The following is a 15,670-nucleotide window of genomic DNA, read 5'->3' as shown; positions in this document are numbered from 1 at the left end:
CGTGTAACTCCCACATCCGAGTACATACGACCATATAATTGGTATCAATTTAAAGGTGAACCACTCCTCTTGGATATACTATCAACTTCTTGGGTCTATGTCCTTCAGGAGTATATAGAATACAAATTTTGTAATTTTTCACACAAAAGTCAGGGTCCATTTGACCCGCTAAATATTGACCGATCTTTATCAACACAGACATGCTTATTCTTTGGACCGATCCCCTTCTCCATGCAAAAATTTGCGATGTTTGGGCCACAATTGCGGCCTCTAGAGCGACCAGAAAAACCGACAATAATTAAGTATTTGGTCCATTTCATCCCCTAAATATTAACCGATCTTTACCAAAAACAATAGGGGTCTTCATTGGGCAGAATCCATCCCATCCTTAAAGGTGGGTCTAGGACCAATAGTTCGCGGTGTTACAAACTCTTGGGGCTGCACAAAGCTATAATACCCTAACAACATAGTTATGTAGGGTATAAATATAAGACCAAGTTTTGTTGAAGCCTCCATATAAATATGCCATCCCATTTCAGGATTTTTAGTCTCAATTTTTAACCGAAGTGGTTCTTGAGGTTCTTGAGTGGTTCTTAAAAAAATTAAATATAAAACTCCTTGTACATTAGAACTTTTTACCGGGTTAACCTACTTTATGAGGATTTATTTGACATATGTGCAAAGGAAATGACAATTGAAACCCACTGGGTTAACGAAATCCGGTTAAATGTAAACGTACTGTAAGTCTACGTTTTGACATTGCTCCCCTGCAAGGGACCCGTCCCTTAGTCGAACACAGATATACAAATGGTACAATGATGCATTGAAGAGCTTCGCACTATTCAAAGCAGCTGGGACAGAGGCAGGCTATCATATACATCACCATATTTAACGCAGGAAGCTAGGGTAGTCTTCATACCATACGCAACACCAAAATCATATCGGCCAATAAGCATAAATTATTTCGTTCTCAAAATTATGGACAATCGACACAATGACTAAGAGCAACAATGTGGAAGATCAGTGGAAACTTCTCTGCTAGAGGTGGTACACCTCTTTGAAAGCACCTTCGAGAAGAAAATGTTTACTTTAGTTGTATGCATAATAATGTCGTCACTGAAACACTTATCCAATTCAAACAGACCTTTCGAGTTGATCAGGCTATCATAGCCTGGGTCAGTCACATACTAAGGAATAGATGGATAAACTGTTGCAAAAAAAGACATAAATATCAGAGAGAAAGTAGGACAAGGGACTCCGCTTTTGTGGGTTACCACTATTAATCTCTTAAGGTCTTAACTGAGAAGGGATTTGAACCCGTCTGTTATGCAGACAACGCTATAATACTTCTGAGGAGAAAGAATAACAACTTGTTTTTTTTTTTTGTAAGTCTGAAACGGTATTAAATATCGCCTATAATTGGGCGAGGAGACTTAACGTAAATCCGTCCAATACGGAAGAAAAAAATATAACAGTATGAAGAACCCATTTCTGAAAGCAATGTGAAAACTATATCAAATAAAGTTAAATATCGCGGGGTCATCCTAGACGGAAAATTTAAATGGAAGGACCACATGCAAGATCGGGTAGATAAAGCCCACATATTAGTAATTTTGAGTCGGACCTTAGTCATAGGTAGAGTAGTCGTAACATGTGAAACAATAATACCAGACAAGGACTTATGGGATAGCAGAACAATAGCAAATATGCCCCTGGTAACAGTTGTTACGCAGATGGCTCCCAGCTGGCTGGGAAGTCGGGAATTTCTTTTTTTTTCATAGAAAAACCCGAGAATTGAAATTTCACTTCGCATACCAGATTACATACGATCTTACAGGCGGAGGTTCAGGCTATAACGGAGTGTCTGAATTGGTTTAGTGCAATCTGCCAATCTGGAGACCCAAACGAGGATAAGACGAAACAAATCTTAACACTAAACAAAAAGCGAATCAGCAGATTGATCGGTATTCCAAAAAATAAGGAAATTCTTCACCGATTGGCTTTATCCTAGTTCATACGAGAGCCAGACATGTCCTCTTTCTAACACCGTTGGAATTTTCGGATTCCGATGTTCCAGTGAGGAGTTATCATGCCCGCCATCGAAAATATGGACTTCTCTTTGAACCCAAAAAAACAACAACCAAACAACAACAACAAATTTTGGTAAATTATTTTTCTTCCTTTTTAAATCTTCAAATATATATGTGCCAAGTTACAAACCTTAAGAAGCATTGGTATCCATTTCCCAGCCCATTTAAAATCTTAAAAATAAAAAATCGAGAATGGGGGGGGGGGGAAATCACTCTTGCCGTCACTTGATGCTGACACAATAAATCGGCTATATCTGCAAGAGCTCTTGAGATTTTCAAGAATTCTTTGAGCTTTTGTAGGGATATTCTAGAATTACAGTAGATTTGAATTAAATCAAAAACATTTTTGACACAGAGAATGGGGGGTTCCCTTTAAACAATATTGGATGCGAGGCAAGAAACTGGTGTAGAGCGTGTGAAGAAGACCACGAAACTTTAGAACATTTCCTTTGTCATTGTCCAGCCTATCCAAGCTTCCGAACCCAGTTCCTAGGATATAACACCTTTCGTGAAATAACCGACCTAAGGGGATGTGAATGAAAAAAAAAAAAACGGAATGACACTAACAAAATAGAATTCCTATACGTTTTATTTCGATAATTATGCATGATTCATGCTTACCACATGTTCCAAGTAGTATAAATCGGAATCGCGGAATATAAGATAAATCGGAATTAATTTAATATTCAAATTAGATATGTGCGAATATTGTTTAGTCTGAAAGAGGTCTGCTCTGACCTGATGGTGCATTTGGAACAGAATTATGAACTTCTATTATGTACATACTTATTTGTTATGCATTAAAATTCGTATATAAATAAATATTCTATTTTGTCACTTTATAGGCTTAAAACTTATTTGGTAGACTTAAATTTATTGTTGAGTCTATACAACATTTTGGGTCAATGAATTCTCATTCAATCTCATAAAAAAATTGTCACTTGTTTGGTGGTGTTAATTCCTGAAATATTTCATTTGAGTCCAATATTTTAATCATCATTTATTAATTGGTGTTAATAAGTGGTTAGTGAGATCGTTCTATTAACCTTTATTTTTAATATTCGTAAGTGGAATATCATTTTTAAGGAATACCTCGAATACACTTTTGTGTTGAATAAATTCTTGAAATACCAGAAAACGTAAGAAGATAATTAAAGACCTCAGGTAAGGTGGCAAAAATAAGTTCAACCAGTGAGCGGAGCAGTATAATCGGACTGGGCCGACCATACGATACCCTACACAACTTCCATGAAAATCTAACTTTCTGTGGTTCTATATTCTGAGATTGGGCAATATTTCGCGATATTTGCACACTTTTGACTGGCTAGATGTCAGCAAATGTTACTAATAATCAGTACATCCCCTCTAATTACTTGTCCAGATTCCCTTCACAGTGGGTTGTGTTGTGATGTTCGGCTTTCGACTCGAAAAATACAAACAATTAAGTTTTCGGTCCACTTCATCCGAAAAATTATTATCTAACATTTTAGGTTTTGTCCTTGACCATAACTGGAACCTCATGGAACATTTCAAAGCGATCAGAGCTATATTTCCGCCCTCCAGTGTGGTAATAGGTTACTAATAATAATAGTAAATATTTAAGTGTAACTCCCGCATCCGAGTACCTACGACAATATAATTGGTATCAATTTAAAGGTCGACCACTCCCCTTGGATATACTATCAATTTATCGGGTATATGTCCTTCAGTGGTAAATATATACGCCATAGAATACAAATTTTGTCATTTTTCACACAAATGTTCGGGTCCATTTCACCCGCTAAATATTGACCGATCTTTATCAAAACAGGCATGCTTATTCGTTGGTCCGACCCCCTTCTCCATTCAAAAATTCGCGGTGTTTGGGCCATAATTGCGGCCTCTGAAGCGACCAGAAAAACCGACAAAAATAAAGTTTTTGGTCCATTTCATCCCCTAAATATTAAACGATCTCTTCCAAAAACAATAGGGGTCTTCAATGGCCAGAAACCATCCTACATGCAAAATTTCGTGAAGATTGGTCCATAACTGTGGCCTGTATCGAGTTTACAAATTATAATGGACAGACGGACGGACACACATGTCTAGATCGACTCAGCTAGTCGAGATATGACGATCGGTATACTTAAAGGTGGGTCTAGGACCAATATTTCGCGGCGTTACAAACTTTGGGGCTGCACAAAGCTATAATACCCTGACAACATAGTTGTGTAGGGTATAATCATATGATATATAGTATTTTGGTTTAGCTACAATTTGGATTTACCAAACCACTCGGTGAAGATCTTCCTTATTTTTTGACTTGGGTTTTGGTAAAAAATCGGCGATTTTCCAAAAATATTTTTTCAAAGGTCCACCATTTTGTTAATTTTAGAGCGAAGTCAATAATCCTAGTTCATCTCATGTACTCTTTCTAACACCGTTGGAATTTTCGGATTCCGATGTTCCAGTGAGGAGTTATCACCCGCCATCAAAAATAAGGACTTTTCTTTATTCACAAAAAACAACAACAAGACAACAACAAAAATTTTTTGTAAATTATTTTTCTTCCTTTTTAAATCTTCAAATATATATGTGCAAAGTTACAAACCTTAACAAGCATTGGTATTCATTTACCAGCCCATTTAAAATCTTAAAAATAAAAAAAATTGAGAATGGGGGGGTTCCCTTAAGTCGATTTTTGCATGTCCGTCCGTCCGTCTGTCCATGTTAAATTGTAAAAAAAGTACAGTTAACATTTTTTATTCGAATTGGATGAAATTTGGTCTAAGGACGAACCCTATTGAAATTGGGAAAAATTGGTTCAGATTTAGATATAGCTGCTATATATATTTTCGTCCGATTTAAGGTAAATGGTGCACCAAAGTCCCTATATATCCTTCGATTTGCACGGAATTTGGCATAGCGTACTAAAGTAAGTGTAAAATGATGTGCGATAAGTTTTATGAAAATCGGTTTAGATTTAGATATAGCTCTCATATATATTTTCGTCCGATTTTATGTAAATGGTGCATCAAAGTCCCTGACTGGGGTTTTTAACAACAGGCTTAAATCCACTTTAATAGAATCCAAGAAATATTGGTTTAAGACCTATTTCATTGGACCAAATCCGTTTCTAACGATTTGGAATCGGACAAGTGGTTCATCGTCCCAGATATATAATATATGCTAATTACATATCAAAAAAATTGTCTAAATGTGAATGGTTATAGCGCTGACTTGCACCCAATTACTTTTATTCGCGCACATTGTATAATCAAAGATTTTCGCCGATGCTATTGAAGCGTTCACCCATTCTACTCATTTCCCCGAAGTTAATGTTAAAAATTAGTAATTTTTGGTATCTTTTGGTATATTAGTTTTGTTTTTCCGTTTGTAACGCATCGAAATAATCATTTCCGTATCATTTCCGTATATATATTCTTGATCAAAATGTAAAATTAATATGACGATTTAAGCATATCCTTTTTTGTCCAGAACTGTTGTAATCACTCTAGCGTCTAAACGAATTGAGATAGATCGCCAAAATGTTGCATAGAGTCGCCTTTTGTCTGCAGGCAGGTCAAGTTCGAAGATGGGTTATATCGGTCCACGTTTAGGCATAGCTCCCATATAAGGGTACCTCCGAATTTTTTTTTGACACTCTTCCTCTCGTTTTTCAACCGAATTCGCTGGTACTTTGTGTTCTTATTGGGTAGCAAATCTCCCCACCAAAAAATATGAATATAGGTTCATTTTTTCGGATAACCCCCATATAAGGGTACCCAACAATTTTGTGTGCTTTGGGATCGTTTTTTCATAATATAGGTCCATTTTTTCGGATAGCCCCCATATAAGTCCACTTTGTTTTACATTTTGTTTTTCAACCGAATATGCTGAAATTTGGTACATTGGGTTCTTAATAGGTTCCAAATCTCTCCACCAAAAATTATGAATATAGGTCCATTTTTTCGGATAGCCCCCATATAAGGGTCCCCCCATTTTTCGGTATTTGGGTTCTTGAGCGTATTTTTCAACCGAATTTGCTGCAATTTGGTAATTTGTAGTCGTATATAGTAACAAATCTCTCTACCAAAAATTGTTAATTTGCTTTCGTCAGTATATAGAACCCCTTTTTTATATAAAATAGATAACTATTTGTTCCGAAATGTATTTAAAGATGATCTATCATTTACCTGCGGAGGATAGAGAGAAAACTTCTGGTTTTAGTAAATAACTTTAGTCCGCATTATGCGACCTAGCCCCTGATTGGAAGTTCCAGAATTTGAACAAGCTTGGAAGAAATAATAAGATGGGCAAAGCTGGAAATCGTAAATTTTCTGAAACGGATTTGGTCCAAAGAAACATGGGGTATATATAATATATTCGATTACACATTTTCACCGTGTTAAAGTGTATACACCCTCATTAGCCATAAGGCTGAGGGCATAATTATCCTTTAAAATTTTCTAAAATTTGTGTTATGGTTTACATAATCCGTTTTTAGAAATGTTGGTATAGGTCCACTTTTTGGTATGTTCCCTATATTTTCATATCTAGTACCTGTCAATATATCTATGGTGGAGGGTATCCAAAGTTCGGCCCGGCCGAACTTACCGCTTTTTCACTTGTTATAAGCTAGTTTTTGTTTTAACCCCTTTTCCCTCTAGGAGTTTAGAGCTCAAGATTTAAAGATGTTTCCCCAAATAATTTAAATAGTTAATTTTATTTTATATTATATATAGTAACAGTTTATTTATTTACAAATATTTAAAACAATATATACCCCTATAATAAATTCATATACACACATATTATATAATTAATTATAATTTTTCTACACCTATTTCTTTACATCATTATTATTGTTGTTAACAATAACCGCACTTTCAATTTCTTCTTTGGTCTGATCTTTATCACCCCAACCCCAAACTGGATGTGTTCCATCACCGGTGCGCAATACACGGCTTCTAATAATATCTGGTGATACCGTCTTCATGTCATAGGCCCAACCGATTTTGGCAAAAAATTCTATAACAGCGGCACTGATGTTATTACGTGAACCACCCAATTCGGCTGCCTTGTAATCCCAGGGGAAGACATGATGATAATTGTGATAGCATTCGCCAATGGTTACACCCGAGAAGGCATGATTTTCACCGGGATTATAGCTCCTAGAAAAGAGAATATAAATTAATTTATGTAACTAATTAAAATAGGAGATCGTGGCTTACTTATCGTATGGCTTATTGCCGAACAAATGACAGACACTGTTAATGCACCAGGTACCATTCAAAATGAAATACCAACGGAAGACGGTACAGAAATACCAGGCATTTTCCATGGTTTCACCCCAGCAGATCATGGGTATGATGGTGGGCAAAATGAATGTCAATGTGTACATCAAGACGCCATAGTGCCTAGAAATCAAAATAAAAAGGTGAGTTACATTTAAAAGAAATCGCATTTATTTCAACCCTCTACTTACTTCAATTGAAACATAACCACAGGATCCGCTTTCAAATCCGACAAATCGACAGTTTTTCCCTTAGTTATAACATCAGGATGTTTCCTCACCAGCAGCCAGCCAACGTGTGAGAAAAAGAATCCACGCATGGCATTATGTGGATCAGCATCAGTTTCAGAGAATTTATGATGCACTCGATGATCTCGCACCCATATATAGATGGGATTTTGGAATGACATTGTATTGAAGATCATCAACATAATACGCATTGGTAGTTTGGCTTTATACGCCCGGTGAGCCCACAAACGATGGGCACCAACTGTAATGCCAAAACCACCCAAATACATCATGACCAGAGCTGTAAGAAAAATCGAAAGGGTGTTGGGGTAAGTAAATGGAAATATTCTTTTTGGAATTTTTTAATACTGAGATATAATTTTTATTCTAGATTTTACAAGTCACTCTGACAACATTTAATCCGTCGATAATCCAAATATTTGCAACCTAATTGAGAACACTCCTGATTATTGCCCATGCAACCTTAACTACAGCATATCACACCCTAGATTTTAATTCGCGCAATCCTGTGAACTCTAAAATTTCCATAACACTCCCAGGTTATTACACATTCAATCAACAATATCCTTCAAATCTTACAGTAAGACTACAACAGATCGTAGCCTCGATTCCAATTCGTGCAATATTTTGAAGTCCAAATGTGTTTCCCAGTCTGTTTTCTGTTTCTAAAGCCGTTCAATATTCGTCTGTTTGCTCTACAACTGGAACTAGTTCATTAAGTTCCGTCGTTCATGGCCAATAAACGAGAAGATGTAGTTGAACGATTGCATCAAAAGGAACTGGGTGAACGAGAGCAAATAATGAACGACTGTAGAAAAAAGGAACCAGTTAAATGACAGAACTGAAACTAGCACCGATCGTTCCTAATGCGAATATGTATGATCGATTGGTACCTATTACCCACGTACTCTAAGCATCTCTGCGACCAAATATCGTATTAAGACCTGGATGAATTAGTACCCGAACCGAATTGAGGCTGTGCCAGGCTGATCTGCGTTGAACTAAAATTATTAAGGGCTAAACAGAATTTTCGCGTTGAGCGTTTTTTGTTATCGCGTTAACGCACGCAAAAATTTAAAAAAATATTTAACTCCGAAGCGCAGCGCACAACAACTTCGAGCGTTTGTGTTATCGTTTCCTTGTGGTTGTTGTATTTTCGATAACACATAACGCAACGGATGGCTCAACGCGAGCATTCTGCTTTGCCCTTTAGCCTTTGCATACGTCGCTTTCGTTCTTCTGCTGCAAGTACTGCACTTCCTTGCTGTTGTCATAGTGTGATCTGTTTGATCTAGATATTCATTCCTATAATGCGGATCTCTCTCACAATGATATTGATCTTTTTCGAGGTGCCTGATTGGGGGAATCCTATCCATGAGGTGATCCTGCTATAACACCCAAGCAGACAACATCCCTATTATGCCGATGTAGGGGTAAGAATTTTGCTTGTATAAGTAAAAGGTCTAAATTATCACTTGCGTCATAAAGAGTTACCTTTATGAGAAGTTCGAATATTTGTTCATAAAAGCATGGCGGACACTCGATTCCAATTCTACAATTTATGCCTAGCTGCTATCTACCCTCAATCAATTTCGACGGAGTCTTGTTCGGTCGCATATCACGTAAACATCGAGCCAAGACCCATCTGAAATGCTTTCGGAACCGCTCGAGTAACAGAACTAATTAGATCTGAAAGATCTTGTTTATGACTTGGATACTCTCGTAAATCACATCACAACACTGAAATGTCACATTTGCAGATTCTAACTAGTATCGAACTGTTGAAGAGGATTTAGGATCGTTAACCTACAAGGCAGGACATGCAATCAATCCACCTCTCAATAACATTTTTTTAAATTAAAATCTACAATGTTCGTGCTTAAAGTTGGGCGCCAACTATGGATAGTGGAAGAGCAAACCAAGTTCATAACTCCACAATGTCCCATTTGAGACACCCGCATCCAAATTTGATGGAAACTTTTTCTGCCGCATGTCATTGGAAGATCGAAATACGACCTACCTACCTAGAATGCATAGCTCGAATAGCATAACTTATTAGTAGACAGATGGAGTAAGTCTTCAATGGGCATATCGCTGATAAGTCTTTGTTTTTTAGGCCAAGTCATTGCTAGAAAAATTGACACTGATCGTGTGATATCAGCAGCCTAAAGTTTGGTTGGTCACTTTACAACACTGAGATGCCGATTTGCAAATTCTAACTAGTATCGAATTATTATTGTAGGGGTATACCAAGCAGATCAGGGTAATCCTCCCACCTCTCTGAATTTTTCTCATTAACAACAACAAAACGACAGTTTTAATCTTAATTTTAAATCTAAAGTTTGCTTTGCCACGTTGGGCGCCAGGTCGCGTGACTATAAAGTTACAACGTATGTGAGAAATCGTCCCTAATCTAAATACCGGGTATAACAGTATTTTATTCTTTGCTTGGCTACTATCTGGAAGTATTGCAACACTGAAATGTCAATTTGCAGATTCTAACGAGTATCGACGGTACGATCAACAGTGTCGTAATGCTACTGAGGTGAAAAACGCATCCAAATTTGATGCAAATCGTTTATCGGGAGTAAAGGAGAGAGGAGAAACGTATTTTCAGAAAAAATAAGAAAGAACAAGAAAAACGTGAGAATGAAGTCCGGAAATTTTACCAACGAGTAAAACACCAAACCGAAGGCCTTGGTGCAGGCACATCCTCCTGTAGAGATGAAGAAGGAAACCTGGTGACAGATACAGACAGCGTGTTGAGGATCTGGAAGTAGCATTTCGAAAAGCTTCTAGTATCAAATAGTGGCGATGAAGAAGATACCCCAGAACCAATAATAGATGACGCTATAGAGTGTATACCACCTAGCCAAGATGAGGTCATAGAAGCAATTAATCGGCTCAAGAACAACAAAGTAGCAGGAGCCGATGGGTTACCAGCCGAACTATTCAATACTGGTGGCCAGATGCTGGTCAGGAGCATGTACCAGCTGATTAGCACAATTTGGCTAGATGAATACATGCCCAATAATTGGAACCTCAGCATCCTGTGTCCCGTGCACAAAAAAGGAGACAAGACGATATGTGCCAACTATAGAGTAATAAGAGTAAATCGCATATAAAGTGCTATCCAGTGTGCTGTGTGAACGATTGAAGCCAATGGTCAATGACATCATCGGACCATACCAATGCGGCTTCAGATCTGCCAAATCCACCATTGACCAGATTTTCACTCTGCGCCAAATCCTGGAAAAGACCCACGAAAAACACATCGACACAAACCACCTATTTGTCGACTATAAAGCCGCATTCGACAGCCCTATCCGTTCAGCGGTGTTTAAAGCCATGTCTGCTTCCTGTAAAATTAATAGGGCTATGCAGGATAACTTTAAGTGGCACAAGGTCAGCAGTTAAAGTATTAAAGGACCTATCGGAGCCCTTCAATACCGAACGAGGATTCAGACAAGGTGACAGTTTGTCGTGAACAGAAATGACACTCTGTACACCAAACAACACATGTTACTCGCCTACGCCGATGACATCGATATAATGGGTCGAACATTGCGAGCGGTAACAGCCACCTTTGAACAAATTGAAAAGGAGTCTGCCAAAGTGGGTCTGGCAGTAAACGGCGAGAAGACCAAGCTGATGGTATCAACGCGCAAGACGTCCAGTAGCAACCAACTGTGGAACTTGAGAACTACAGCTTCGAGGTAGTTAAAGACTTTATGGCTTATGGAAAAACCGTTCTGTAACAAGCCAGCTAAGTAAGTAAGTAAGGAGTATCGATTTATTATTGTTGGAGAGACTTTGTGCCATTATAACCTATCAGCAAATCTGCCCAATTCTAAAAGTTTTCTTTTGTGAAGCAACTTAAATTTAAATCCTTAAACGTTCATACTACATGTTGGGCGCCATTTGTTATAATTCTACAGATGTGCTATGAAAACGAATTAACTGAAATCTGACTAATATCTCGTAACAAATTGTATCTCAAAAATAGAATAATCCAGATATATTCCACAAGTCATACGGCCTTGAAATAAATTGCGCCGAATTGTATCATGGACCAAAGTCCATGGTTATAAAATCAAACTGAATTGAGGTGAAATTAAATACAAAATATGTATATATAATAAATTCCATTAAAATATAATATTTTAAAACAATTTTGTTGTTATTGTTATTTTTGTTACTACAACAAACAAATTCAATATTTCTATATTTTTTTAAAAAAACCGAACGGACATCAAATATTCTCATTAAAATAATTACTTATTTAAGCACAAAAAACCTCTTCGTAAACCTGTTCCAAATGTCCAAATTATAAATAAAAAATGTTGAACGAAATTGAACATCTAATAAAAAATGTTGGCCCGCAGCGGAACGGAAACACCCATAAAGGTTCAATAAACAGAATTGCAGTGCCGCAAAAAAAATTTAATCTCCAACTGCAATACCCGCAATTGAAGCTGGTTTGTGAGACAGTGACATTTGTGACGCATTTTCCAAACGTTTTTGGGTTTTTTTCATTTTTAGTTATTTGATTTCGCTAAATTTATCCCGCATGTGTTGAATATATTTGGCATAATTAGTTGGGTATTGTAGGTTCTAAGTAAAAATTATTAGTTTATCAATTAAAAAAATATTTACTCGGTAGCTTGTTACTTTAAGAAATTGATTATGAAACCTGCAATTTTTTCCAGTTTCAGAATTCAGCTAGCAATAATTTTGAAACACACGCAGCATTATTTTGTATTTGAAACAAGTTTATAATTTAAGTTGGCTAATGATTGTGGTTTTATGAAATATAGTTCCAGTTTGGGGTTTTTTTTTGCTCATATTAATTATTTCAATAGACTTAGATTTGGTGCACAGCTCATTATGTGAGGTTATGGTCACTGATGTGGGGTATTTTTAGATTTGTTCACAGGCAGGGGATTAGAGAAAAACGTGCGAGAAATTAGCAAATCTAAATGTGTTACTTGCTTAGTGAGGAGGGGTGGGTCGTGTGTTAATTTTAGTTTAATTAAAACCATCAGTAGGTTAAATCTCGCGTTTCACGATATTAGTCGGAAATTATATCGATAATTAGTATTTTTTTTAGTATGGACTTGGAGAGAGATATATTTGACATTAATTGACCCGTCCGGAAATTGAATAAAAGGGTCATATGTCATTAGGTCTAAATTCTTGATCTAAAAACGGTTGTTGCCGACGCGTATTCAAATACTCTCTGATATCGCATTACAACACTGAAAGGTCGAGTTGCATATTCCAGAAGAGGAATTTGCTCCCGTGTCGCTCTCCTACCAAACATTACCAGCTAATCTGCCCACCTCTCAAAGTTTTTTTTTCCTTTTTAACATCAATTTTATGACGTTCGAATCTCATATTGGGCGCCATCTTTTACCACTCTCCGGATATGCATAGCGTACACATATATAGGGACATTTTCTAACCTGTCAAACGACGTTAAGTTTCTATGAAAAAGTTGTTACTCACAAAGAACCCTGAATGTCAACAGCTTCGGTTATTTCATAGGGCCATGGTCACATTAAATGTAGCAGAACCTTGAAGGAGATTATGCAAAATGCGTTTCCGGACTTCTTTCTGCAAACACATTAAAACACTGAAATGTCAATTTGCAGTCTAACGAATGTCGAATTATTTTTTTTTTTGGTATGCTCCCGTATCGTTAGCCTGTCATGCATAACCAAATAAATAACATCAAAATAGCAATTGATTTTGCTTAGATTCAAAATAAAAAAACGTTAGTGCTCGACGTGGGCGCCATCTGTTACGACTCTCATTTGAGACACACACACATCTACATTTTATGGTGTCATGTTTGGCACATATTACCAAAACACCTTCCGCGCCGTTAGAATCAATCACAGAGAATGAGTGGAAGAATCTTTCTTAAGTTTATCGTTAGTGGATAGGCCAGTTCGCGTTGTTCTAAAGTCCCGATTTGTGACAGATAATCTGTCTATCTCTATAAGTTTTCTTTCATTTACATCGATATAGCAATTGCTATTATTTTAATTAAAAACCTATAACGTTTGGCGCCATCTGTTACGGCCCTCCAGCTACGGATAGTGAAAGGCAATGTAAAATTTGTGTCTTAATGGTGTCCCATTTGAGGCAGCCGCTTACAAATTCAGTTGCATGCCATCCAAACACGAAACAGTGACTCTTCTATATCGTTGGAACCAATTAGGGAACGGATGCAAGAGCTCTTCTTGGGCGCAACAATGACAAATCGGTTGTTTTTTTTTGTTTTAAGAACAGGACGTGTTACTTAATTTTTGTGTCCCGATGTCTGTACGAAAATTAATACTATTCGGTGGGTATGCATTACACCCACCTACCAAGTATATCACGTAATCTGTTCTCTTCTCTAGGTTTTTTCTCATTAACAGCAATAATGCGACGTCTCTTATTATAATTTTAAATCAAAAAGTATTCCATGTTGGGCGCCATCTGTTACGACTCTCCAGTAACGGATATTGGATAATTAAGGATTAAACATTACATTATGTTAGATCAGTCCGCACATCTCACCGTTGAAATCGGTCGCTACTCTTTTATGTGGGAGCTATGTCGAAACCCCAATTACTTATTTTTTTCCGCACATCATGAAAATAATGCGTGCATCCAAAATTCACGTTTGATGGTGTCGCAATTTGAGTGAATACTGATCTTTGACATTTGCATTTTCCAATAGTTTTTAACATTTATTTTTTTATTCATACTTACTGAACACATAACTCTGCCATTTCATCCACGTGGTGCACAGCAAATATAATCCATAAAGGGCCGAATAGTTAGCATAGACAAATATAATGACATTACGCCAAACGATCTGTAATTTACGATCTTTGGCATGTTTCAGCTGTTCAATGTCCTTAACCAGGCCACCATCAATGGTGTCGGCTTCTTGTGGCTCAAGAATGCCAGTTGTCGATTGTTCGATGCTTAGATTTGGTGGCATATTGCTCTGGAATGAAAAAAATATTATAGAATCATATTATAATATATCTCAAGTAGATCGGACATTTATGTGTGGGTTATAATATGGTGCCCTTAAAATGTGGGATGTTATATATTCTTATATAGCGCTACCCTAAAAAGTGGACTAAGTTTAGCTTAATGCATCTGAAAAACGTGCACAAAATAACCGATATATCACATTGTTAATACCAAATATCCTAGGAGTAGCAGTATTGTGAATCCAGTTCGATGGTGGGTACCATCCACACAAAATGGTCAAAATATTTTTAAAATTAGTTTTGAAATGGCATGCGAACGAGCTATCCGATTTAAACCAAACTTTGCACAACCTACGCTTGTATATTGTTGGAAGCGCCATCTATTGGTGGATATGATTCAAATCAAACGTATAATCTTTGAACAGATAATCGGTGGCATATGAAAGAGTAAATAATCTACTTTACTATATCCATCAAAAAATTCCTAACACTAATATTAGCGAGGGATATTAAATTAAAAAATTAATATTAATGGATGTATGAAATTGTAACTTTCTTACGACAAAAATTTTATTTATATTTTTACAGTATCTAGCTCCTCGGAGCAACACAAATGCTGCCAGACCACTTAACGTTCTGAGCCATCAACATACTTCCAAAACGGTTGCGCAAAAACATGTGTATACCATGGAAGAAATTGTAGGTGTGTGGATTAATTATCCATCGCTATAACAAAAATCTGCTTTGAAAAGGACTGTTCCTAGAATGAAGACAAATGTCGAACTTTGACAAATTTGAATTTAATTCGCATATGTAAGTTTCGCATCAGGGCGGAATAATTACAAGTTATCAACGTACGACCTTTGTAAAGCCACATAGCCCAATATGCCTGATGAGCCGCATAACCAACGGCGAAACGCGTCGCATAACGGTGGATACTTAGGTTCTTCTCCTGGCTTTCCTTTTCATTGCAAGACTTAGATCATGAAGCTCGACACGAAAGAGTATAAATAATCACTTAAAATTACTTTGAAATGATCACTGCCCTTACAATCAAA

The 15,670-nt window shown here is 36.9% G+C and overlaps 1 protein-coding gene across 1 annotated transcript; it reads right to left on the bottom strand.

Annotated features, from left to right (window-relative positions):
* Positions 1 to 6,912: 6,912 nt before the first annotated feature.
* Positions 6,913 to 14,614, bottom strand: LOC133323220 (acyl-CoA Delta-9 desaturase-like). The gene is made up of 4 exons (XM_061532176.1): positions 14,392 to 14,614; positions 7,558 to 7,894; positions 7,304 to 7,489; positions 6,913 to 7,243 (listed from the first exon to the last, which is right to left on the bottom strand). Exons 1-4 carry the CDS (start codon positions 14,612 to 14,614, stop codon positions 6,913 to 6,915), a joined length of 1,077 nt encoding a protein of 358 aa, XP_061388160.1.
* Between the last annotated feature and the right edge of the window lie 1,056 nt (positions 14,615 to 15,670).

The sequence above is a fragment of the Musca vetustissima genome, unplaced genomic scaffold, assembly GCF_032173495.1.
Source record: "Musca vetustissima isolate MV318-11 ecotype Yass unplaced genomic scaffold, APGP_CSIRO_Mvet_v1 utg13860, whole genome shotgun sequence".
NCBI lineage: Eukaryota > Metazoa > Arthropoda > Insecta > Diptera > Muscidae > Musca > Musca vetustissima.
This window is presented reverse-complemented; position numbering and strand designations above follow the sequence as displayed.

Coding starts and splice junctions, on each gene's coding strand:
- LOC133323220 (XM_061532176.1), bottom strand. CDS start 14,614: ATGCCACCAAATCTAAGCATCGAACAATCGACAACTGGCATTCTTGAG. Junction 7,895..14,391: donor CACGTGGATGAAATGGCAGA/GTTATGTGTTCA, acceptor TTTTTCTTACAG/CTCTGGTCATGATGTATTTG. Junction 7,490..7,557: donor GTGGTTATGTTTCAATTGAA/GTAAGTAGAGGG, acceptor TTTGATTTCTAG/GCACTATGGCGTCTTGATGT.